Source organism: Muscardinus avellanarius (genome assembly GCF_963383645.1).
Source record: "Muscardinus avellanarius genome assembly, chromosome: 8".
Classification (NCBI taxonomy): domain Eukaryota; kingdom Metazoa; phylum Chordata; class Mammalia; order Rodentia; family Gliridae; genus Muscardinus; species Muscardinus avellanarius.
Window position 1 is genome coordinate 88,524,663 of NC_137794.1, and position 25,829 is coordinate 88,550,491.

At 41.7% G+C, this 25,829-nt stretch overlaps 1 protein-coding gene across 1 annotated transcript in view; it reads right to left on the bottom strand.

Annotated features, from left to right (window-relative positions):
- Positions 1 to 2,290: 2,290 nt before the first annotated feature.
- The window catches only part of AHI1 (Abelson helper integration site 1), a gene marked incomplete at both ends in the record, with an annotated part of 198,861 nt that continues 175,322 nt past the window's right edge, over positions 2,291 to 25,829 (bottom strand). The window contains 8 exons of the mRNA XM_080700129.1: positions 2,291 to 2,387; positions 2,817 to 2,954; positions 3,400 to 3,563; positions 5,049 to 5,188; positions 7,344 to 7,499; positions 10,286 to 10,461; positions 13,602 to 13,672; positions 25,064 to 25,166. Of these exons, the coding sequence (XP_080556255.1) occupies positions 2,291 to 2,387; positions 2,817 to 2,954; positions 3,400 to 3,563; positions 5,049 to 5,188; positions 7,344 to 7,499; positions 10,286 to 10,461; positions 13,602 to 13,672; positions 25,064 to 25,166 (1,045 nt within the window). The remainder of the gene's footprint in view (positions 2,388 to 2,816; positions 2,955 to 3,399; positions 3,564 to 5,048; positions 5,189 to 7,343; positions 7,500 to 10,285; positions 10,462 to 13,601; positions 13,673 to 25,063; positions 25,167 to 25,829) is intronic.

Genomic DNA, 25,829 nt, shown 5'->3' on the forward strand with positions numbered 1-25,829 from the left:
TGTTAAACCCTGGATTCAAATATATCGGGTTATGGTCCCATGTGCTGTAATGAAATACTAAGACTGGATGGAGTTCCTGGTCCTGGCTCTGCTATTGCCGCTGGTTGTCTAGGTGACGTTTAAAAGTGTCACCAGCCAGGCATGGTGGTGCACGCTTGTAATCCCTGCACTTGGGAGGCAGAGACAGGAGGAACGTGCAGGTTCGAAGCTAGCCTCGCTGGCTTAAGAGACCCTGTTTCCAAATAAATATATAAAAACAATAGGTGTCTGGGAGTATAGCCCAGAGGTAGAAGGGTTTCCAGGAACCCCAGTGACACACACACACACACACACACACACACACACACACACACGTGTCACCAGTTACCTCCCTCTCTCCATTGCCCCAGTGGGCATGAGATTTTGAGTTTCTTGATAGATTGTACATTTAGGGAGGGCAAGGGCTCTCTGCTCTATTAGGCTACCAGGGTTGCTATGCAAAAAATCACAATCGCAGTGGCCGGAGCAGCAGGCACTGATTTTCTCAGTCCTGGGAGCTGGACGTGCAGCTTGTCCTGTCCTGAGACCTTGCCTAGTGGCCACAGGTGGCTGCCCCCCAACCAGTGTCTTCACATGCCCCTTCCTCTGTGCCCGAGACCCCATGGGCCTCTGTGTGTTCAAATTTTCTTTTCTTAGAAGGGCACTAGTCAGCAGGGTGTGAGCCCACCCTACCAGCCTCATTACAACTAATCACCTCAGCCGGATGAGGCGGTATACCCTTGTGATCTCAGAACTTGGGAGGCTGAGACGGAAGGACTGTGGGCTCGAGGTTAGCCTCAGCAACTTAGTAAGGCCCTCTGCAACTGACTGAAGCCCTGTTTCGTGGTGGCACATGCTTGTAACCCCAGCATTCAGGAGGCTGAGACTGGAGGATCGCGGTTCACAGACAGCCTCAGCTTCTTAGTGCCCCCTGTAAATTAGTGAGAACCTGTTTCAAAATAAAGAATCCAAAATAGGGCAGGGTGTGTAGCTCAGAGGTCAAATGCCCCTGGGTTCTGTCCCCAAACCCACACCCACACAAAAATAATGTAGTGCCAGGCATGTAGTAGGTAATACCTGCTTATTGAATTAATACAAGAACTTTTATAAGATCATTGGCAAACATGTTTCTTAGCTGGGTGTGGGGCACACACCTGTAATCTCTGTATTTTGGAGACTGAGACCAGAGAATCACAGGTTCAAAGACAGCCTTGGCAATTTAGCAAGACTGTCAGCAACTTAGTGAGACCCTGTTTCAAGGTCTCACGGTCTAGGGGTGTAGGTCAGGTAGAATGCCCCTGAACTCCATCCCCAGTACCACACGCAAAACAAATAATCAAAAAATCATGTTTCTTGTCAATCCAGAGCATCAGACTTTTCAGTATTTTTTTTCCCCGTCCACACATTTTACTGTCACTGATCATGTAACAGAAGGTGATCTGGCCAGATGTGAGGTCTGTGGCCTTGGCCTTCAATAGACACGATGCTGTGTGTGAGCACATGGCTCACACTCGTGGGCACAGAGCTGGCCCTCTCACGTCCTCACCCTTGCCCCACACACACAGGCTTAGGATGGCGGCGGAGGGTCTCAGCCGTCCTCTCGGCAAGTGCTTCCCTCTGTAAAGGCCGGCGGATATCTCTAAGTTTTCTTTATTTCCTTCAAGTGGGGAGACATCAAAAGAAGAATGTGTCAAAGCTGTCCCAGTGTACATGATGCACATTCACAAACATATCAGTCAATCATGAAGCCAAACATGAGAAGGACGGACGGGGAGGGAATGGGGCGGGCATCGGGGAAGGGCTAAAGGAGCGATGTGTGCATGTGTGCCTCCACCATCTTGTACCCCATTAAGATGTATGACTACAGTGCACCAAGAAAACAAAGATGTATCACACTAAAAAGAGAAAGATCTCCTGCGACTTGTGTGCGGGAGACCAGGAGCCTAACAACCTAGGCATTTTCTGAGCTTTGCTCTAGCAAGTTTTTCAGGAAAAGGAAAAGAGAAAAAAAGGCCAAAACTTTGATCCCTGGGGAGGTGAAACGGAAGTTGATCTTCACCATTAAATTTTTTTATAGATAGCAAAGTCCATGCTTCCACCTGCATCCCGAGCAGAGGCAGCTGGCAGAACAAAGCAGCAGACAAAACTAGCTGACCCGACGCGGGCAAGCGCAGCACAGGTGCAGCTTGTTTTCCCCTCCGTGGCACTCTGGTGATTGACAGTGTTTCACCCAGTGGACTTAACCCTTTTCTCTCCTAGATGAACCCAAGAGTCAAGGGCTGTGGTTCAGCAAGCAATTCCTCTCGCCCGACAGCCCCCAAAGCAACTCAATCCAAATGGACGAGAACGGTCCTTCGAACCAGTGTGACCTGCGTCGAAAGAAGGAACCAGGCAAATTCAGAGAAAGAGCTTTTTAAAAAGCATCCCGCGGCCTCTTCAGCATTGTTGCTGAGGCAGAGAACTTCTTTTTCTTCTTTCTTTTTAAATCAAGAGACTCCCAGATGGAGAGGGCGCGTGGTGGGGGCTCTCTTGAAACAGGATTGTATTGGGCCCTCTGGATCCTAGGTAATGTTTTGTGCTGCCAGGCACAGAAAACCAATTCCTGTTACTTAGCTTTTTTTTTTTTTTTCTTTTTAAAATCACCATCAAACGACTTATTTTAGAGGTAAAGCAAGCAGCAGAGAGAGCAGATGGCACCGTGCAGCCTGGCTTGAAAATTTCCTTCGAGGGGAGCTGGGCAGCCTCCCTGGCTCTGTGCTGATTTGCCTGTGCCCCCCCCAGTCCCCACTATCTCTCACCTGGGCTTATTTTCACAGTTGTGTGCGAGGACATTAATTATTTGGAGAGTCCCCCCTGGACTGGCTGAATTTGGGTGGAGTCCAGCGGTCTTGGGAGTCTCCAGGCAGGGTGTACAAGGGATGGACTGAAGGGCCACGCTAGAATAAGAGAAATTTTCAAAAAAGGACAAAGCAAATATCCCTGGCATTGTGTGCATTGATCTCAGAATGGCTGCAAGAGTTAAGCATTTGAAAAAGGCCAAGTACAAAGGAGGCATCCCCTCCTAAACAGTGAGCCCTCCTGGGGAGAGGGGGGAAGTTTGCTGCTGCTGATTACAAGTTGGCACTGCAGGGGAAGGCCCCAGAGCTGTGGGCTGGAGGCCTGGCTTCCCCTGAGTTCTGGCAGACACAGCAGGGTCCTGAGCCCCGGGAAAGAGACAAATTTGCTAATGGGAAGTGTTAGTACCCTGGGTCGGATGGCTGCTCATTCTGGTAGGTGCATTCTAAAGCATCTCCTCTTAGGACCAGGAAAGTCACAGAGGAACATACAGGGAGATATACTACAGCACAAGCACACAGCCTGACGCCCAGAGCTCTCCTCTACCTTGGCTTCAGAATGGAGAGACAGTCCGACACTTCCAGCGATCGCATGTGCCCAGGGAGCTGACCACTGGTGTTTTTGGCCTTGACATGGCCTTTGAAATGAGTCCATGCTGGGTGGCAGGCATCTGTCCAGATGTTAAGTTCTTTACACTCAAACCAGTTAATCTGGAAGTAAAATAATCAAAGGAACTCGATGGCCTGGAAAGCTATCTATCTCAAGCATTAATCAAACCTTTTGAATGAGCCCTGATATATCTATATAGCCAAGAGCTATTGAGCTGAACATTTAAAATTTTTCATTAATTGTTTTGATCTCAGACACAGATAACAGCTACTAGTGATCATACATGAAATAAAATACTGAGATTATGTGGGAATCATAGCCTCGGCACCATGGCGATAATATAACGAGGCCCAGGTTGGATGCAAGACAACTTAACCAAAACAATAGGGGCTGTGAACCGGATACTGTAGGGAGTCAAGCCTTGGAAACCCTACAGACCAACCCAGGCGGCAAACTTCCACCGGAGCCCCGAGTCGCCTCTGGAACTCGCCTCTGACTCAAGAAAACTCACAAATACTTGTACATAGGGTTAGAGTGACTTTGACGTTGATTATAATATTCACCCCTTCATTTGTACTGATGTCACCACCTCGGGGAACACTGAATAAAAGAGTCAGAGGCCCAGAGGGGCCCATGGGGCAGCTGCGCGCTGGTGATTTTCTCCTGTCAGGTCATTCCATGAGAGAGACCTTTTTTTCATCCCTACCCCCATTGGAATAGATTGGTGCACAAGGGGTTATAGAATGCTCTAGACTTTGGATATTTCTTGGCCTTGGGGAAAAAGAAAACCTCTTTTTTTTTTTTTTTAAAGTTTGTAAAGGTAATTACCATTATTTACAGTACCCAGGGCAAAGCCCCACCCTGGGCTTCAAGCCAGGGGATCTCAGAGCTGAGTGGAGTGCGGTGAGCCAAGTCCAAGACAAAAGCACAATTATGCTCACCTGCAAACCCACCTTGGTGGGAGCAGGATGAAGGCCACACCTACATGGGGAGGTGTGTGCGGGGAGGGGCTTCCTTTGAAGTTTTGCATAGATCCTGTACATTTGCCCCCCTCGTGTGCTGGGAATGAGGATTCTGGGTTTCCATTTTGGGTCTCTCTTATTGAGCGGTGCCATAAGGAAATAGACTTCCTTGATTTGCCAATGTTTAAAACTGAACTTCAGATAAAAGAATTTTGGAAGAATTAAGAAAACGGGAAACATTGTGTAAAGCCTTATGAAGCTTTCATAATTTCTCAGCAGAAAGGAACTCCAGCAAAACACCCAGCTTATTTTTCTAAGCCTACTTCAATTCTTGGGTATTTCATTATCCTTCTTTCTGATCCAGGTTCTTTTTCCACTTAAGAGAGCTTTAAAGGCGCACATGAGATTAGAGAAAGTATAGGCACAGACTATGTGGTTCTTTAAGTCAGAAAATAATTAGCTGGTACCCGACTTCTTGCATACCTTACTTTCTTGTTAACAATGCTACATCCTTTTCTTTCTGCCAGGGTTAAGGCTACATGATTATCCCTGCTAATGTTATGGACCATTTGAGAGGAAAAGATTGAAGCAGAGGTACTGGCATGGTGCAGCCTCTCCGGGTACCACAGGGTAGCTGGAGGAATCAGTGAGGAAGGCAACCAGAAGATGCCGAGCCCCCTCGGTGGGTCCCCCAGGGCTGGGTAGGAGTTCCGTACTAATCATATAGGTGCTCAAAGGGCAGGCTTCACAGATGGTCTGCAGCCCTACAGTAGAAGAGAAGCCAGAGGAAGAAGGATGCTCCGCATTAGTCCAGGCAGAAAATGCCTTCTAGAAAATAGGTGTGGAAATCAGAAGTGCAGTCACGGCAGCCTTAGTAAAGTCCAAAACTAAACATATTTTCAGATCTGGGCATGGTGTAATGCCAGGACTTGGGAGGCTGAGACAGGAAGATCACAGGGTCAAGACCAGCCATAGCAACTTAGCAGGGCTCTCATCAACATTCAAAATAAAAAAAATCAGTATGGAGATCTAGCCGTGGGTTCAATCCCCAGTGTATAATAATAATAATAATAATAATAATAATAATAATAATAATAAAGTTTCAATGCTGTATACATTCGGATGCAGTCTCCCAAACAACTGAAACCACACTTCTGCTGATCATTCACCTTTTAACTACCCACAGCAAAAAGGAAAGGGAACCCATGGGCAGGCTCCACTTGAACACTGGGCGGGTGCCAGAGTTCCAGGTGCCCCAGGGAGTCCTTTCAACCACCTGGAAGTGAGGCTGTTTCCTAAGACAGTGCAATAAGTGTTTGTCTTGCTTCTGTTTGCACCTAGTACCAGCTGGAAGCCAGAAGGCATGGGGCCTTGCAAACAAATTCAATTGTAAATAAAGGAAATGTTAAGAGTTTAAAAGACAGGGCTGCTGTGGCTGCAGGGGGGGTTGTAGATCCTAAGAGTGGCTAGAAGGGAGACATATTTCCTATCAGAAATAGAAGAATACACAGAGAAATCTGTATCTTTATAACAGCAATGCTGTGATCCTGTTGCATATTTCCCATTGCTCACGCCCCCACACGCATTTCATCCTCAGGCAGGTTATCCCTAGGGGAAGCAAGCCTGTGGGCCTGGATCTGCCTTAAAACTCAATGTTTATTGAATGTTCCTACTACATCCCAGCACTAAGGTAAACATTGGGATTGAATGAGGAGATGGCATCACTACAGTTGGAGGCACGTTGTTCACACTTATACAAGGAGACCACTGCTCGGGATGAAGGTGGACCAAGGACTGTGAGAAGTCAAGGGCCTGTGTCATCTACGTCAACCCCTGATAAAAACGGGAACCTTGGAATAGGCTGAGAAGAAAGACCTTTCCTCTCACCAAAGCAATCCAACTGCCATTGCTCCCATGGGCGTAGAAGCACATTGGCCTTGGTCTTCCATCTATTTCTTCATACTAGGATAGCTTTCTAGATCATATGAAATTTGGAACTGTAATACTTTACTTAGGAGTTAAAGGTTTTATTTCCAGAGTAATATGTAACTTCGAGATTATTATTATTATTATTTCGTACTAGGAATGGAACCCAGGAACATTCTACCTCTGAGCTACACCCCCAGCCCGATTTTTTATTCTTTATTTTGAAACAGGTTCTCATTGAGTTTCAGAGGGCCTCACTGAGTAGCTGAGGCCGTCCAGGAACCTCCATCCTCCTGTCTTGGCCTCCCAAATGCTGGGATCACAAGTGTGGCCACCACGTCCAGCTTGGGAAGCTTCTTGATCCGTCCATTTTGTTTTGCAAATTGTTTGGCAAAAGGTGTTGGAAACTTGGAAAGGATTCTTAGCTTTCTTACCCACTGTTTGAGAGTAGAAAGTCACTGCGAACTATGAGTGGGATAAACATTTTTAAAAGGAGCAGCTCATTTGAAAAGAAAATATAGTATGTTGTTTGACAAACCTGATATCAGTAGCTTAATGATGAAGAGGGGAATTTTGGAGCCAGACAAACCAGAAATTGGATCCTGATACTCCAGCTTAAAAGGTATATGATCTCAGACACACACACAAAAAGCTTAACCTTTCTGAGCTTCAGGGTTTTGGGTTTGCTTTTAAGCAGAAATAAGAATATCTACTTGGTAAACTTATTTTGAAAATTAAGTGAGATAATATATAAAGCTCCTAATAAAAGGCTTAGTTTACCTAGTCTGTTCTCTGCTAGTTATTATTAAAATTAGTCTGTAATTATGAATAATTAAAATAATAAATACCTTTCCCTGCTAAATTATGACTCTCTATAAGACGTGAATTAAAATAATGGCAATTATTTTGTGCATTTAATGGCTGCAGCTTACTAAAGTAGTTAAATACATTTTTGAGTGGAATGATCTGGTCTCACTGCAGTGATTTATTTACTAGGATAAATGCCAAAATCATAGTTCCTGGGCTGAGTAGACAGAGGGCGTCGTGCCACGAGGTTCTCCACAATGGCCTCTGGTTTCAAGAAGGCAGCCAGACTGCCATTACTATTCAGACTAGTTTCACCAATCCCAAGAAGTACAAGCCTCAGAGCTGGAAGCACATTAAGCAAAGTTAAAGGTGTTCAACAGGCACAGGGAAAACTGGACCAGGGGTCCTGACCTTACCTACACCTGATTGGCTGAACCCCTGCCAAAGGTGCCCTGCTTCCTCTCTCCTGGAGTCAGCCAGGTCTGGGGTGGCTTCTCCTCTGCCTCTGTCTGCAGGGCCTCCTGAAACTCTTAACCTCAGCACTCCTGAGCTTCATATTGGGCTTGAACAAAGAGCTGTTTGGAGCTTTTATTATTTATATATGTAGTTATTTGTTTTGGTACTGGGGGTTGAAGCCAGGGGCATTCTACCTCCAAGTTACACTCCCAGCCTCCCCCCTCCCTTTGTTTTGTTTTGAAACAGGGTCTCATTAGGTTGCTGAGAGTCTCACTAAATTGCTGAGGCTGGTTTCAAACTTGCGATCCTTCTGTCTCAGCCTCTGAAGTATTGAGATCATAGGCATGTGCCACCATGCCTGGCTGTTTGAAGCTTTTAGATGACAAAAATATGGACAGTGAAAAGGGCTGGATTCACTTAGTGGCGTGAAAACCCGCAAGACGTCGTGAATCTTTACAGTTGGTTCCTTACACTGGGCCCCGTCATACTGTGAGCTTTTATGAATCCTTTTCTCTCAGAAAACTATTAAAATTGTGAAGGGAAGAGTGGTCAAGATAATATCAGGCTCAGAGGCAATAAGGCTCATATATACACATTTTAGAATCTTTTTGAAGGCTTTTGTTACCCTCAAATGAATGGGAATGCAAAGCATTATGCAAATCGGCTTCAACCTTCTGGTTAATTTGCCTCAATAAAAAATGCAAAATCCGTAAAAGGAAGGTTACATCCACATTTTAAGATTGTGGTTTTATGTAAATAAGCTTCCTCAGAATGCACTGCCACAGGAGTGCCACGGGAGGAGTGACACCCAAGGGGACCACGTGGATGGACCCTCCGTCCTCCACGCCTGGCTTTTAGATGCAGGCGGAGACGGCCCGCAGCTATGGGCTTATGGGTTTAATGTTGACTTCCGGTAATGCGAGTCACTGGCTGATGTCAGGCTGAAGAGAAGGCAAAGGGAGCAAGAGAAAAGAGAAAGAGTGTGAGAAAGGCAAGGAAGAATGAAAAAAGAAATCCGTGATCATCGGAAAATATAGAACGAACAGTGAAATTTTCTTAGATTCCTTCCATAAATTCCCTACTCTTGTTGGGCATTTAGAACTTTTTCTGTGTGTGTGTGTGTGGTGCTGGGGATTGAAACCAGGGCCATTCCGCCTCTGAGCTACACTCTCAGCCCAATTTTTTATTCTTTATTTTGAAACAGAGTCTCATTGAGTTGCAGAGGGCCTAAGTAGCTGAATTTGTCCAGGAACTGCAATCCTCCTGTCTCAGCCTCCCAAGTACTGGAATTACACATGTGCACCACTATGCCTGGCTGGGCATTTAGAACTTAAAAAAAATTTATATTACACTTGAGAATACATTCTGTGGTATTGAGCACAAGAATAGGGTTTATAAGAACCTTCTTAAGCATAGAAGGACTGTTAATGTATTTTGATTGATAGATTGATGATATTAGAGGATTACTTTTTTTTTTTTGGTGGGTCTGGGGATGGAACCCAGGGGCATTCAACCTCCGAGCTACACCCCCTGCCCTATTTTTTATTCTTTATTTTGAAACAGGTCTCACTGAGTTGCAGAGGACCTCACTAAGTAGCTGAGGCTGTCCATGAACCGCAATCCTCTTGTCTCAGCCTTCCGAATGCTGGGATTACAGACGTGTGCCACCACGCCTGGCTGGGATTGATTACTTTCTAAAAATTAATCAACTTATTTTTTTGTGGGGGACTGAGGATGGAACCCAAGAGTCTTCTACCTTTGAGCTATACTTCCAGACCTATTTTATTTATTTGGAAATGGAGTCTCACTAGGTTACTGAGAACCTTACTTAGTTGCTGAGGCTGGGCTTCAAACCTGTGATCCTCCTGTCTCAGCCTCCCATGTACCAGGATTACAGGTGTGGGCCAGCAGGCTTGGTGGGCATCTGATTCAGAACAGGGTAACATTTTTCTCTCCTACCATATGAGAAATCAGTGGTAGTTGCTAAGAATGAAAAGATGTGAATGACATAATTTCTAATTTTCTTGGGTTCTCCTGATATAGGCATGCCAATTTCAGTGTCATGTGTGAAGTATCTTGGTATACACTGGGTTATAGGGCCCCATGAGGACACAGTAAGGAGGTCACTCACCCAGCATAATTAGGAAAGGAGTCTTAGTGCATGTGAGACTGCATATGGAACCCCAGTGGCAATGTCCAGCAAAGGCATCAGGGCAAAGATGTTTTCTAGTAAGAGGACAACTCATGCCTGGATGTGCCCCCGATCCTTGGAGGGCAGTGTTGTATGTTTTCTGCAAGGTAAACAGTGGATTTCCATAGAACACCAATGAAACTGGAGGAGAAACAGAAGTAAATTGTCTGGGGTAATACACAACTGTAATCCCAGTACATGGGAGGCTGAGATAAGAGGATCGCAGGTTTGAAGCCAGCCTCAGCAACATAGTGAGGCTCAGCAACCTAGTGAGACCCTGTTTCAAATAAAAAAAGATAAAAAAAAGGGCTGATGGTGATGGTGTGCCTTACAGGTAGCTTCTGGGTTCAATCCCTAGTACCAAAAAAATTTTTTTAATTAAAAAAAAAAGAAAGAAAAATGAAATGGGCAAAAGGTCAAGGGCTTGTCCACCATGTTGAGCTGCTTGGTCTTTGTTTTAGTCATCAACCAAGCGTCTTACTTCTGCTGTCACTTCCACGGTGCTTGAATTTCCTTTCCTTTCCCTGCGGTGTCAGAGTGCACAGGAGACTCACGGGAATGATTATAAGCTCACAGTAAAGCCATGGGATCAGTGGTAGCGGAGGCAGCATCAGTGCAGTTTTAAGTCCTTTGCGCTCTACGCGCTGTTCTGTGTTACTTCAAGTGGATGAGTTGATCTAATGAAGTTTTAAGTCAAATGGTAAATCATCCCCTATTCGTAGAAAATGCAATTTATGTACATCTGAACAATATACCACTTGGCTTAAATACACAATGAATAAAATTATTTTTACTTGGTTTATAAAAACGCTTTTGGGAAAGGAACTCTTGAGTTTCCTGCATACCTCCTTCTTCCGTCTACAAAACACACTTTATGTGCTCTTGTTGGGACTCTGTTACTACTTCACATTTTAAATGATTGTATGTTAAAATGTACATATTCAAATGCAAGACTGTAGCAAAAACACAAACACCTTCTTACAACTGACTACAAGAAGAGACCAGAAATTGATTCTTTTTTTTTTTTTTTCTTTTGTGGTACTGGGGGTGGAACCCAGAGGCTTTCTACTTCCGGGCTATACTCCCAGACCCATTTTATATTTTATTTGGAAACAGGGTCTCACTAAGTTGCTGAGAGCCTCACTAAGTAGCTGAGGCTGGCTTCGAACCTGCGCGATCCTCTTGTCTCAGCCTCCCAAGCGCGGGGGTTACAAGCATGCGCCACCACGCCCGGCCCCAGAAATTGATTCTAAAAGACAGACATCTAAATGGGTCTTATTATAGTTGTCTTTTGTTCATGGAGAAGATTGGCTTTACTGATTATTTATTTTCACTTTGTGTGTGTGTGTGTGTGTGTGTGTGGTGCTGGGGATGGAACCCAGGGGCATTCTACCTCCAAGCTACACCCCAGCCTGATTTTTTATTCTTTACTTTGAAACAGAGTTTCACTAAGTTGTGGTGGGTCTCACTAAGTCCCTGAGGCTGGCTGTGAACCTGAGATCCTTTTGTCTCAGCTTCCCAAGTACTGGGGTTACAAGCCTGTGCCACCATGCCTGGCTTATTTCCACATTTTTTTTCAGGTGTCAGTAAAGAGTTTACTTGTTTGGAAAGAACACAGGACTGGGAGAAGTACCCCCAACTACTGGTCAGTAGATGTTGGGAAGGTCACTCAGCCTCATTATGCTTGGTTTGAAAAAAATGGGTGAATAATGCCTTTCTGTCCAGTGAAGACTGTTTTGAGGCTTGTGTCTGGAAAATATGTGGAAGTTCTCTGAAAACCGTAGTAGGGTGACAGTAGCAATCAATGTGTGCCACTTTGGAGGGAAAAAAGAGAAGAGTTGAGGCTCCTGGTTCAACTCTCCACCCACCTTCTGTTCAAGGCTTGATCAACAGCTTCCTAACATTAGCTCTTGAATAAGTGAAGATCTACACACACATGCACAGTGGAGAGACATGTTTAAGTGTTAAAATTATTGAAGGTCCTAAATGATAAAAAATGTATTTAGAGCCGGGTGTGGTGGCGCATGCTTGTAATCCCAGCATTTGGGAGGCTGAGATCGGAGGATCACGGTTCGCGGACAGCCTCAGCTACTTAGAGAGGCCCTCTGCAACTCAATGAGACCCTGTTTCAAAATAAAGAATAAAAAATTGGGCCGGGGGTGTAGCTCAGAGGTTAAATGCCTCTGGGTTCCATCCCCAGACTTGCAATAAATAAATAAATAAATAAATAAATAAATAAATAAATACATAAATAAATAAATAAAATGTATTTAGGGAAGTAGTCAATTCTGACTGCTGTATGCATAATGAGTCACTATATGTATCCAGTGGTCAAGAACAAACAACAACCTTTCCCTTCCCGTCACGTATGCACAGAAATGCCACTTCCATCCATAATCTTGTTTCCATTTTCATCTACTTTCTACCCTCATTCACTCAAAGCCATCACTTTTCATAACCTAATTTTGAGGAGGCCTGGATACAGGCCAGGTTCTATAAGGGATATTTAAGTTGTGTACAAGGTTGAGACAATTTAGGACTCTTTAGAATAAGCATTTAATGATGCAGCTTTAAAGTGAGGATGTGACCTAGTAAATAGCTGGGAATCAGGATCCGGAGGCAGGGGCTTGCTCCTGGTTTGCGATCCTGGACAAGTGGTTTAACTGGAGTGTGTGAAAGAAGAGTCTTCACTTTTATTTTCTGCACCCTCCCCCTTCCATTTCTATAGTTTTACTTGGACGAGTTGTGAAGGGAGATGTTCTGGCAGAGGAAATGCACAGAAAAACAGCTTTTCCTCTACTGTCTCTTATTGTTTCTCCCTTGGCTTTTTCCTCTAAAATCTGGGCCAAAGCAATAAACTTCTCAGGTCAGACAGGATCCATGTTCAATATAAGAATAGAGAAAGAAAATCACTAGAGAAAATATAAAGAACATACAACTAGTCAAGTGTTCACCACCAGTCATCGGGAAGGGGGCTGGAGCTGCGTGCCCGGCTTCTCACCCCTTATTCTTACCACCGGGGCCTGACGGGTCCCTCTCTGAAACATCCACATCCGAGGCTCCTGGACTCCCGCTTGGGTCCTCCTGTTTGCAGGCTGAGGAACTCTGACCTTCCCTAGAAACAGGCAAGGCTGTGGACATTTGCGCAGGGTAGATTTATTTTAGGAGTGGTAGCTCCACTTTCCCAGCAAGAGGGAACCTTCCTTACTACAGATCCATCCTTACCACCAACCAGGATATCTCCTGCCTTAAATCACATACATTGAGCAAACAGATCATTCTTTTACAGTGTTAGAAACTGACAAAAATAACTTAGTCAGGATATATTTTTTGGGGGGAGAGAGAGCGAGAGAGCGTGCCCGCGAGAGAGATTGATTTGCTTGTATTTAAGTTTGCAAAATGGCAGACTTCAGCTCCCAGAAGAGATTGTCACATTCGTGGAGGAGGTGGCTTTGTGAGCCTTGTTTTTAAGAAGAGGATGTGTTCCAGAGATGGTTACCAAGACAGAACTGACCTTCAAATCTCCTAGCAGGGATCCCCTCATATTTATCAGCAGGCACACATGCATGGGAAGGGTTGATCAGATTCTACCAGCCCCCTGCTCAGGACTGCTCGTCTTCAGAAACAGACCACACAAGGCAGAGAATCAACTAAGCTCATTATCTCAGCCCAGGGTCTTTCCCTTATTCCAGATACTCTCTCTTTGAGATTCAAAGGGGATAGATCTGAACTTGGGTACAGGGCAGTCTAAATATAATAGCTCTAAAATCATGTTTGGAAGGAAAGTCTCCCTTCACTTTCCATGCTTGCAGGGTCTGTAACAACTGTAGTCTGTCGCAAGTGTATTGGATGTTTCAGTTTGCCAGACCTGTCATGATAAATTAATTACAGGATGTTGCAGAAGTGGCAAAGCTCCAGAAGCCTCTTGCATAGTTTAATATAGACCCATTTCCCCATTTCAATGTATTTGTGGTTAGATAAATCCTCAGAAATTTACAGCTGCTATAGACTAGTTTATTATGTAGTCTGCCTGCACACATGATAAGTATAAGAATTTGGTGTTCTTAAAACACATAGATTTTACTGATATGTCTTTACCACCATGGAAATATTTAGTTGCTAAAAGTAGCATCTGCAGATACTCCCAACACTGACTTCTGTACAATAGGCAGGGCTGGTCTGGTTAACATTACCAAGCTTGTATTTCACTTGCCTTAAGTTGAAGAATCATGCTTCAGAAAAAATAAAATATGTGTCACATTTAAATAGACCATCCCTGTACACAAAAAATGTTTTGAGTCTTTTGTCTGCCAGTTTGGATGGAAATGAGTTTGTGTCCTTTCAATTATGAAGACAAAAGTATGCCATAAAATTTATATAAAATTTATTTTTGCAGTGTACATAGTAGCTATCAAGTTTTTTTTTCCCCTCTTCAGTACCAGAGATTGAATCCAGGGACATTCTACCTCCAGGGCTACACCTCTAGCCCTAATTTGTATTCTTTATTTTTGAAAGCATGTGCCACCACAGTTGGCTCAAGTTTTTGACAGATTTTTTTTTTTTTTTTTTTGCAGTACTGGGGATGGAAATCAGGAGCATTCTACCTCTGAGCTACACCCCAGCCCTATTTTTCAATTCTTTATTCTGAAACTAAGTCTCACTAAGTTGCAGAGTGTGCCTCACTAAGTAGCTGAGGCTGGCTGAGAACCTGTGATCTTCCTGTCTCAGCCTCCTAAGTACTGGGGTTACAAGTGCACACCACAATGCCTGGCTAACACAAGTATATTTTAAAGCATTTCAATTTTTTTTTTTTTTTTTGGTGGTATTGGGGTTCCTGGAAGTCCTTCTACTTCCGGGCTACACTCCCAGACCTATTTTTTAACTTTTTTTATTTGGAAACAGGGTCTCTTAAGCCAGCGAGGCTGGCTCCGAAACAGAGCGATCCTCCTGTCTCCGCCTCCCAAGTGCGGGGATTATAAGCGTGTGCCACCACCACGCCCGGCCTAATGCATTTCTATTTTGAAGGTTGAAAATTTCACCAAACTTCCTGGCCTGGGAAATCTCAAATTTCTGTGCTTTCACTACTATTAAGTGACAGTTTATGACTGATACAATAGAACAATCTTAAATACATGTATCTTCACATTAGATATACTAATGTTTGGGTGGTTAGATCCTGTTTTGAAGTGTGACATTTGCTGATATGCATACAGATTGCTGGCATTTACTACATACTCGAGTATCATTAGTATAATATTCAAAATTGCTATATATCTTGCCATTTTGTCAATTCTTAGTAAAAACTTGCATTTTTATGTAACAAAGGCTTTAATGTGATTTCTGTTAGATTTTACATTTTTTCATTACTGTTATACTTGAAGAATGACTTATGTCATTTTATTAGTATTGTTGGCAAGTGTGAAATGCTTTGAGACAGTACTATATTTGTGAATATAATTTTATGGCTTTTTCATTTAGTAGGAAACCTATCAGTATGGAAAACTAAGATAATTGCTTTCTGCTCTATAATGTGGCATTTGTTGTAGATTAAAGCTTATTTTTCTGTGAACAAAAGTTACTCAATAAAGTACTAGTCTTTAAAATGAAAAAAGAAAAGGATTTCTATGTGATGAATCCACAATGTATGGAACTTGGCTGAAACATGAATGGGGATACTCTTCCTTGTAAATTAGAGCAAGGAAAAGAAAATGCCCTGTAAAGAAACTTAATAGAAAAATAATGAACTTCTGTTTTCTTAGATTAGAGAAATAAAAACTATAGATTCTTAGAAGAATGTGTCTTCCTAACCGTTGAAGACAAAAATCCAACCGTAACCAGTATGAACCTGAGGTGTTAGAAGCGCAACCTTAGGAAGGCAGGGTGCTCGCAACACATGCTTGATGTGGATTTTGAAGGGGATCATTAGAAAAATAGTATTCTTTGTGTTTACAAAACAAATGTTTTTATGTTATGCTGTTCCCGCCTTAGCTTAAAGTATTTCCTATTCACCTTAATAACTGGAGCAGAAGGAGATGCTGAATGAAGGGCCTCATTACAAACTTGCTTCCTGGGTCTTGCAGAGAGGAGCTGTCTGTGTCTGCCTCAGGAGCCCATTGTTCACCCTAAGTGATGCTGACGTTCAGTCTCTTACAGATAATTGAGTCCATCCACAGACAGAGTTCTCCAGTCAATGTAGCCTTTTGATTGACATGCTTCTTGATGTCTTTATTATCTTGTATATGACTGAAATGGCGCCTTTTCTGTTTCTTGAATGAAATGTTACTGTACATGTAATTAGTGTGATTCTATAGAAACAATTTCTTAAGGAGACATAACAACTACAGCATGGAGTAAAGACTTATCAAAGTAATTACGAGATAAACAAATGATCAGCTTATAACACATTTTCACTCAGACATATTTCACTTCTTTTAGGTTACTGTTACATTACAAACATATTAGATGTTCCTAGTCTCTTACTGGACTGCCTTTTTAGCTACTATGTGTGTGTGGAGGTGTCCAACCGAAGCATTTACTGGTGTCCTCCATAGTGACTGAGATCCAATGCTTCAGCGATCTCCAGTGGAGTCTGACAAGCCTCTGTTTATAGCTGCCATTTGTGTTTAGGGCTGTGTGTACTTGGACAAGCTACTTAACTGCCAGAGACTTGCTTTTCTTATTTGCAGGTTAGGGGATATTTTATCTACCTGATGGATTTGAAGTGAAGAGTTAATGAGATCTGTACAATAACAAAGTGAAGATTCAAGGGAACAGTTCCTGCAGTTAAGTTCAATTACGTTAAAACTGACAAATGCTCAAAACCTTGGTTTAAAAATATTCCCATAATTTATTTAACAAGTACAACCCTCGGATGTAAATCATTTAAGAACATATAAAAATATAAGGGCACTAATTTTTGTTATAGTTTTTAGGACTTTCTTACTTTCTGAAAATATCAATTCAAATATTGAAGTAACACTTCATATGGTATAAGTTATTTCAGAAATACTTTTTTTTTTTGGTGGTACTGGGGTTTCTGGAAGCCCTTCTACCTCCGGGCTATACTCCCAGACCTATTTTATATTTTTATTTTGAAACAGGGTCTCTTAAGCCAGCGCAGCTGGCTTCGAACCTGCGCGATCCTCCTGTCTCCGCCTCCCAAGCATGGGGATTACAAGCGTGCCCCACCATGCCCGGCTTCAGAAATACTTTTAATAAATAAATTATTTCCAATACTGAATTGGAAAAATGTCTTTCTTTAATAAACTTTTTAAAGCTGGGTGCAGTGGTGCACACCAGTACTCAGTACTTGGGAGGCTGAAACAGGAGGATTGTTAGGTTCAAAGCTGGTCTTAGTAATTTAGCCAGACTGTTTCAAAATAAAAAAATAAAATAGGGTTGGGGGTATAGATCAGAGGTAGAATACCCCTGGGTTCAATCTACAATACCCCAAAAAACAAAAAACAAAAACAAAAACCATATACCAACCTCCTCCCCAAAAAGCAAAAAATCCCTTTTCTACAACTTATGCATAAAATTAGATTCAAGTATCTACTTTTATGTGACAGAAACCCCATTCAAGATTTCAAAAGTAACAAGTGTTAGCCAGTTAAGATCATTAATTTGACCTAAAGTATACATTTTATATATTTCATGTTTTAAATATTCTTAAAACAATTTTTATTCTAGCTTTACAAATCTCATTCACAGTAGTATTGATACTAAAATAAACCTTTCCCTCTTCATGACTGAGCTGAATCAACAATTAGGGAATGTGTTTTTATGAATGGTAAAAGAATTATTTGGAGATAGAAGATAATGTCAAACTGTTACTTGTTCAAAGAAGGGAGAGGACATGAAATAATATCTTACAATTTCAGAATAAAGATACAACAAAGAAACCAATTTTTCCCCAAAAGATGAATACTGCCATAAATCATCAATGGATTCCAGTGTCCCGTTTCTTGCTGGATCATCAACTGGACCTAAGGCTTGGAAGCCACTGTTATCCCCCACCCCACTCCCTCACCTCAGAGGCTGTGGCGAGGACATTATTAACACATCCCTTCATCTTACAGTCGGAAAGAGAGAGGAGGAAAGGACCTGGCATTGAGTGGCACCAACGTTTCTTGGTGCTTGCCTCTTCTCTTACTTCTGCCTTCAACTAGTTGCAATATGAAATAACCTGTTCTTTATCACACCAAGACTAAGATCTTAGAAAATGCTTTCCTTCCCTGATACAGTTTTTTATTTGTCTTGATTTAACATTTTTTTTACCACCTGACATTCTTAGTAATTTTAAACCAAGAACATAGAATCAACACATCTCAAAATCACCAGCTGAAACTGCAGAGACATATATCTTTATTTTTAATTATCAAATGCATTCACAAGACAGAAAAGCACAAGCGTTTTCAAGGGCGACTCAAGCTGGAGGACTCAGCTGTGAGTATCCAGGAAGGGACCCAGTGCTGGCACCGTGGGCTCCAGCAGCCATCCGTGCAGCTTGACACTTCTGAAAATGCCCTTAAAACAACAATTCTCACAGCAGGGTCATGTTTACCACTTTTTATGCTTCTACAACATGTGCAGGGATAAGAGCCAAATATATTTTTACTAGAAGCGATTTCACATCGGGTATACATCTGGACAACATTTACACCTCAATGCCCAACACTTTTTCTCACTTCTTATTTTAAGGGAATCAGTTGTCTAACTTGGTAAATAATCTTTCCTAATCTTTATTAGTTTTACTTCCTTGGGGCTAAATATTTTATTGACAGACGTATAGTTGAGAAGGGAGAAGAGTCAAGAAAAAAACCACAAAGATGATTTTCCCTATTATATCGAACTTCAAAATATACAGTCACATAGTAATGACATTCTTATTTTGAAACTACAGAAATAAATATGACAATGTAATAATTTAAAAAATAAATATTAAGACTAACATATTAAAAAATATGTGTATAAATTACTTAAATGCTTAAATATGAAATGACTTAAAAAAAGTAAAGACATTTGAAATACTCTTGCCAATTTAGCCAAAAATTACTTTTAGGTTAGGGGTATCAAGTTATATATCTGATTCACTTAAAAGAAACACAAAATTTTAATTCTAATAAGCAAACTTTCATTTAAATGCCCTTGTTACTGGAACCATTTTGAATACACAATATTCTGAAGCTATTTATCTTTCAAATAAAGCTAGTTTCAAAGCAGGTAACTTCATATTCTGAGCATAACATCACAGATATAACCACACTACAGCACTACAGGTACAACAACACTGAGTGATTACCTAATGGACAGCGTAACAATGCAAACACTTTCACCCACATTACTCAGTAGCAATTATGGTTTCTGTTTTTGGTTTTCCAACAATGGTAATGTAGTTTTGACACAATTACTGATAACACTAATGCCAACACTCTGACCAGCAACATCACGATAGTTTATTTATAACAAGTTAGCTGAGAGGCCACACTGATTTCTCCACCACACCTCACTTCTGATTTGTCTAGGTTTCTCATAAGAACACGAAGTGGTGGATTCTGCCTTTCTTCCTTTATGTCTGAAAATGATGAACTTTAAAGATAAATTCCATTGGTTGTCATTTCACTTCTAGGTACTTGGTTGAGTCTTCATTCTTCTGTAACTCTTTACTGAGGAGAAAAGTACACAAAATTTAATAAATGGATTTATTTATTTACTTGATGGTACTGGGGATGGAGCCCAGGGGCCTTCTACCCCCGGGCTACACTCCCAGACCTACTTTATATTTTATTTGGAAACAGGGTCTCTTAAACTAGCTGAGGCTGGCTTTGGACCTGTGCGATCCTCCGGTCTCACCCTCCCAAGCGCAGGGAAATAAATGGATTTAAACAATGTCTTTGGGCCACAATCAAATCTTAGTGTGCCCAGGAAACAACACAAGTAAGAAAAGACACACACACATATGCACATACTAGCACATACAAGCACATAGACGTGTGCGCGCATGGCCAAGTAAAACCAAAATACTAATTACCTGTCTTATAGTTTGTCTCTTAAACATACTATTATTATCTCTTTGTATCATTAACAGTTGTTTAAGGACTGTTTTGCACTGACAATGTAATATAAGCAAAAAATAAATACACTTCTCATATGCAGACATGAAGAACTTCAAACTGAGCAACTTTGAGAAATTAAGAGCAGGCCATCAGAGTATGTTAAATTTTTCCTTCAGAGTAAAACAAGTCATCACAGATGGTACTTCAGTATTAATGAGTAAAACAGATACAGACCATTTTATTAAATGGCACTCTTTCATGTAGCCTATAGCAATGTCTACTTTTACAATTGGGTTAATTATTTTCAAGCTAATTTTAAAAATAGCTTGTTTCGGAACCCAGGGCATTATACCTCTGAACTACACCCCAAGTCTGATTTTTTATTCTTTATTTTGAAACAGGGTCTCACTGAGTTGCAAAAGGCCTCACTCACTAAGTAGATGAGGCTGGCAGCAAACTGTGATTCTCCTGTCTCAGCCTCTCAAATGCTGGGATTACGAGTGTATGCCACCACGCCCAGCTTTGTTTCATTTTTGATTGACTAAGATAGTGATGGTTAGCCAGGCTAACCAAAGCTACATGTAGCTTTGATATAAAACAAATTACATCATTAATAAAAATAAAAAACCATTATGCAGATGAAACAAGAAGTTGCTTCCTTGGAAATCATGTATGTGCACTACAACTATTGCTCAAAACCACAACCGGGCTGAACCTAGACTTTTTAATGCAACTGTTCATACAGTATTGCTGAGTATCTGGACATACCCCAAATACTACCGTCTACAACTCTAAACCAGAGGCGTAGCATGTGTGTGCCCTTAGAAACAAGCTGAAGCTTGGAAAGTGGCGAGCTCGTGAGGGTGACTGTCAACTCCACTGGCCACTCCAAAGAGAAGGATGGCTGGCACCCCGGAGCAGGAAAGAGCAGAGGCTAACATTCCCTCAGAGCTCTCCCGGCACAGGAGGGAGGGCAGACACCTGTGCCTTTAGGAACAGGCGCAATCTTGAATAAATACATTATTTTTTCATAGGAGAAAAATGTATACAAGGAGAAAGAAAATCCATCGTCAGTGCAAGTTCCCTAATTTTAAATTTGTAAATGGAACTACCCTGGCAAACTCATATTGTCTACAGACGCCCCAAAGTATATTCAAGTGAAGCTCATGAAAGCAATTGAGAGTAGAAAATGGCACAGATAGAGCATGCCATGGTACAGTATCACTAGCAGCAAAAGAAATAAATCTGTCTCTCTGTGTACAGGAAAAGCAAGTGAAATATGTCCCAAGCGAAGATCTGAGAGAAATGGAAAAGAAAATAGTAAAGGCTCAAGTAAATACAGGGTCCAAGTCACACAGAGATCCTAAAAACTGCTGCAAAGGACTGAAGGTGAAAGGATGTAAGAGGAAGAGTAAAACAAACCATGAGAGTCAGAGATGATGGCAGTGGTAGGACAAAGAAGAAGAAGAAAAACAGAAAAGGGAAGGGGAGAGAAGGGGACGGACAGCGGCAGCTGGAAGTTACTGAGATGACCCTGCAGGTGCAGGAGACGCAGGACAAGTCAGACCAATCGGTGGAGATGGCGCTGTGAGAAGGAAACGCGGGAGGCAGGAGGACCCTCAGGAGGGGGACCCGAAGAGAAGCTTAGTTAGAAAAAGCCGAAGTAGGCAGCACAGATAACATCTTGAAGGGAAATGATTCAGACTAAGAAGAGGAAGAAACACCCTGGATAGAGATCGATAAAGACTGCCCATGAGGGGGAGAAAAGGGTCAGGATAAAAGGAAAAGGAGAAGATATGTCAAGTGCATACCCTGACACTGAAAACCAAGAGTGGTGCTTGGCATGGTGGCTGCTGACAGCACAGGGACTTGAAAAGTGTGAGATGGTGGGATTTGCTTAAAAGAGGGAAGAGCCAAGCATGCAGGAGCAGCTGTCATCTCAGTACTTGGGAGGCGGAGATGGGAGGCTCACAGGATGGCACCTGCAAGTAGTGAGACTTTCATGAGCCTTGTCAGACCCTGTTTAAAAAAAAATAAAGTAGTGCTGGAGGTGTAGCTTGAAGGTAGAATGCTCCAGGCTCAATCCCCAGAAGCGTGTGTGTACATACACACACAGAGAAATTAAAATATATATATATATATATATATATATATATATATATATATATATATATATATATATATATGAGGGAAGAGACGGCTACATGCCTACAGTCCCAGTACTTGGGAGGCTAAATAGGAGGATGGCAAGTTCGGGGACAGCCTAGCCACCTAGAGAGACCATTTCAAAACAAAAAAATAAAAACGGGCCGGGGGTAGGGGTGTGTAACCTAGAGGTAGAATTCCCCTGGTTTCAATCCCCAGTAAAACACACACACACACACACACACACACACACACACACACACCCCTAAAGCAAAGACATAAAAAAAATCTAAATCCCTCCCTTTCAGAGGTATTTCCTCTAAAGTATCCCCACAGCTAACAGAGGATGAGAGTAACAAAATGAAAGCTATTAAAAAGACACTTCAGACAAAAAGGAAAAGAAAACCTGTGTAGCCAGATCATGAAAATGAGCATGAAACTAAGTTAGTGTTTGTATGATATTTGTCAATAATAAGATTTATAAAAATATTTGGCCCTATCCCACAGAAATTTTACCCAAAATATATACCCTTATGGTTTGTTTGCCTCTGTGGCCAGACATCAGGGTATGTAATGGGGAGGAACACTGTGAGCAGGCTCTGGCCCCCACCTGCAAGCCCCACCGAGGCTTCCCATCCAGTCGACAGAAAGCCTCATGTGAAACAAGCAGCTGCACTTGGACCAGACCAGTCCTCGCTTAGGTACTCTTTGCAGGTAACTCAGAGACCTTGGTTTTTTAAGTGTAGAGAGAATGGAGAGTAGTAGAAGATTTCTGATATTTCTTTCATTTTGAAAGAAATGAGCAAGTTGCACATATACACTGAGAGAAAAATAGGAAAATGCACAAATAAAAACAGATAAAAATCACAATTTCACCACTCAAATTACTAGCATCATTTCATATATTGTTCAATACTTTATATAATATAAAACTACTTTATACTCATTTTAATCTAAAAATACATCATATTCATTTTTTCATGTCTGTAAAAACTTATATAATGAATAATCATCATCTGACATTCTACTTTATAAATGTTTATAATTTAATCATCCCTTTATTCATAAAGATTGAGTTTTTTTAACTTTTATTTTTAAAACACCAGCTTGAATGAGTAGCTTTCTAAGTGAATCTCTCCATTTGTACTTGAATATTTTCCTGCAATAGAATTCTTAAAGTAGAACTATCAGATCAAAGGACATAATCTTCTTTTGTTTGTTCTGAGACAGGGCCTTGCTATGTTGTCCTGGGGAGCTTTGAATCCTCATGGCTCAGTCTCCTGAGTAGCTGGAACAACAGGTGTGTGCCACTGTGCCTGGCTACATAGACATTTAAAAACATTATTATTGAAAGACTTAGTACTGAACTGTCTTCCACAAAGTGGGAACCCATTTTCTCATACTTCCATTAACACTAGGTATTCTGAGTTTTGAAATTTGTTGCAACTCTGTGAGGAGAAAATACTGTTATTTTATTGTTTTAATTTCCATTCATTTCAGCAATAGAAAGTCAACATTTTTCATGTCTATTGCCATTATATTTATTCAAGAATGTCTGTGTACACCCTTTGCTAATTTTTATGTTGATGAATTTCTTAGAGCTTTCTATATGTTATGAGTATGAATATATTATGCAAATTTCCCATTGTTATTGTCCAATTGAAATTTTATGAGCTTTTTTCTTTTTGAAATGATCAATTTTAAAGTTTCTCTTACTTAAATCTAAATATCTATTTAAAAATATTTTCTAGCTGGCTGCAGTAGTCTCAGTTACTCAAGAAGCTGAGGCAGGAGGATCACGGGAGACCAGAAGTTTGAGGCCAGTCTGATAACAAAATAAGGTCCCACAATATTTTCTAATTCTAGCATCAAGGATTAAAAAGTAATTTCTAAACCCATGATTGTATAACTATTTAATCCACACACTTTCTGTACAATTAGATTTTTTAGAAATTAAAACCCAAAAGTACTTATGAAAATTTTGAATTTACTTTCTTTAAAGTGACAAATTCGTCTGCTCGGCGTGGTGGCGCACGCTAGTAATCCCCGCGCTTGGGAGGCTGAGACAGGAGGATGGCACAGGTTTGAAACCAGCCTCAGCTACTTAGTGAGGCTCTCAGCAACTTAGTGAGACCCTGTTTCTACATAAAGTATATAATAGGTCTGGGATTATAGCCTGGAGGTAGAAAAGCCCCTGGGTTCCACCCCCAGTACCCCCCACACAATGAATAAAATAAAGTGACAGATTCATACATGAAGACATACATAGGCTGTACCTTTCACTTTCAACAGAGAAACTTCACTTCTACCTCCAGAAAATATGAGGCCTTTTTGACAGGACTTCTTTTTTCCTTTTTTCCTTTTTTGTTGTACTAGAGATTGACCTGGGGGTCATTCCACCTCTGAGATCCACATTTCATCCCCAGCTCGCATTTTTTCATTCTTTATTTTGAAACAAGGTCTCACTAAGTTGCAGGGGGCCTCACAAATTGCTGAGGCTGGCTGCGAACCTACAATCCTGTGTCATCCTTCCATTTCTTCCCTTTCTAATGTCCCAGCCCTTACCAGAAAACACTGCCATCCACACATCCCCCACTCTCCATCCCAGTGCAAGTGCCAATCCCGTGCATTTCCTCAGCACCCAGGGATTGTCCCGCTGGCCCATTCTTGAAGGGCACCTTCTCAGAACTCAGCCCTCTCTATAAGTGTTCTTTTCATCCCCTCTTTATAAAGATCTTCTTTATACCCAGGAGAGAGAAGTTTTCTACTAGTTACAGCTCAGTCTTGTCTATCTTTCAAAGTCTAGATTTTTGGAAAATAAGACTACTTTGACAGTCTTTTCCTTTCAGGATGAAGACAAGGTGATTCATGCTTCCAGGACTCTCCCTCAAAGCTACCTTCCTCAAGGGCACTGGTGGCTTGTTGGCTGCGAATCCCAAAGGGCACTTGTCAGTCCTTAGGTCACCTCTCCCTCCCCAGCTTTGTCACTGCTGACCATGCCTTCCTAAGTCTTTCCCCACTGACTACATGGCACGAATGTCTCCTGGTTTTCCTCTCACCTCTATGAGGGTGACTTTGCGGCTTGTTTGCTCATTCTTCTTTGTCTGCGCATCCGCTCGGTGTCCTCTGTCCTCACGGCTCTGTTCTTTGCCCATTTCAGAACTATAGGAAGCAAAGGTCAGAAACATCAGCAGTATGAAAGCTGCTCTCACACCTCAGAGGTGACTCTGATGTGGGGAGTTGACAGTGGGAATGGGAAAGGGACAAATGGGAGGAGCTGAGAATGAAAAACATCTGGCAGAGCTATAGAAGTAATTATCCTGGAGACTGAGAGAGACAGCCACTCCTTTTCTTAACCATGAAGAAGTGACAGGAATACAACTGTTTCATGATGTCAGAGAAAAATACCAAACATATTTTCAACTTAGATGGAACTAAACAAATACACATAAACATATAGAATATTCCTTCATGACGAAGAAATGACAGAGGAAGTTCATTTATAAGACGACAAACAGAAACTGTCCCTGGGAAAATCTAGATATCATGCTTATAGGACAAAGGCTTGAAATCTACAATTATAAGTTATGTTCAAAGAACTAAAGGAAATTTCGTCTAAGAAATGAAAGTATGAGAACAGTGTCACACTAAATAGAAAATATCAGCAAGAAAGGAGGAATACTAGATCTACACAAACCCTTTCAAAAAAAATTGAAGAATTAGGAATTTTTCCTAACTCATTCTAGGAGTCCACTATCACCCCATTACTAAACTACACAAATAAATAAAGCTATAGATTCATATTCCTCATAAAAAGTGTGAACA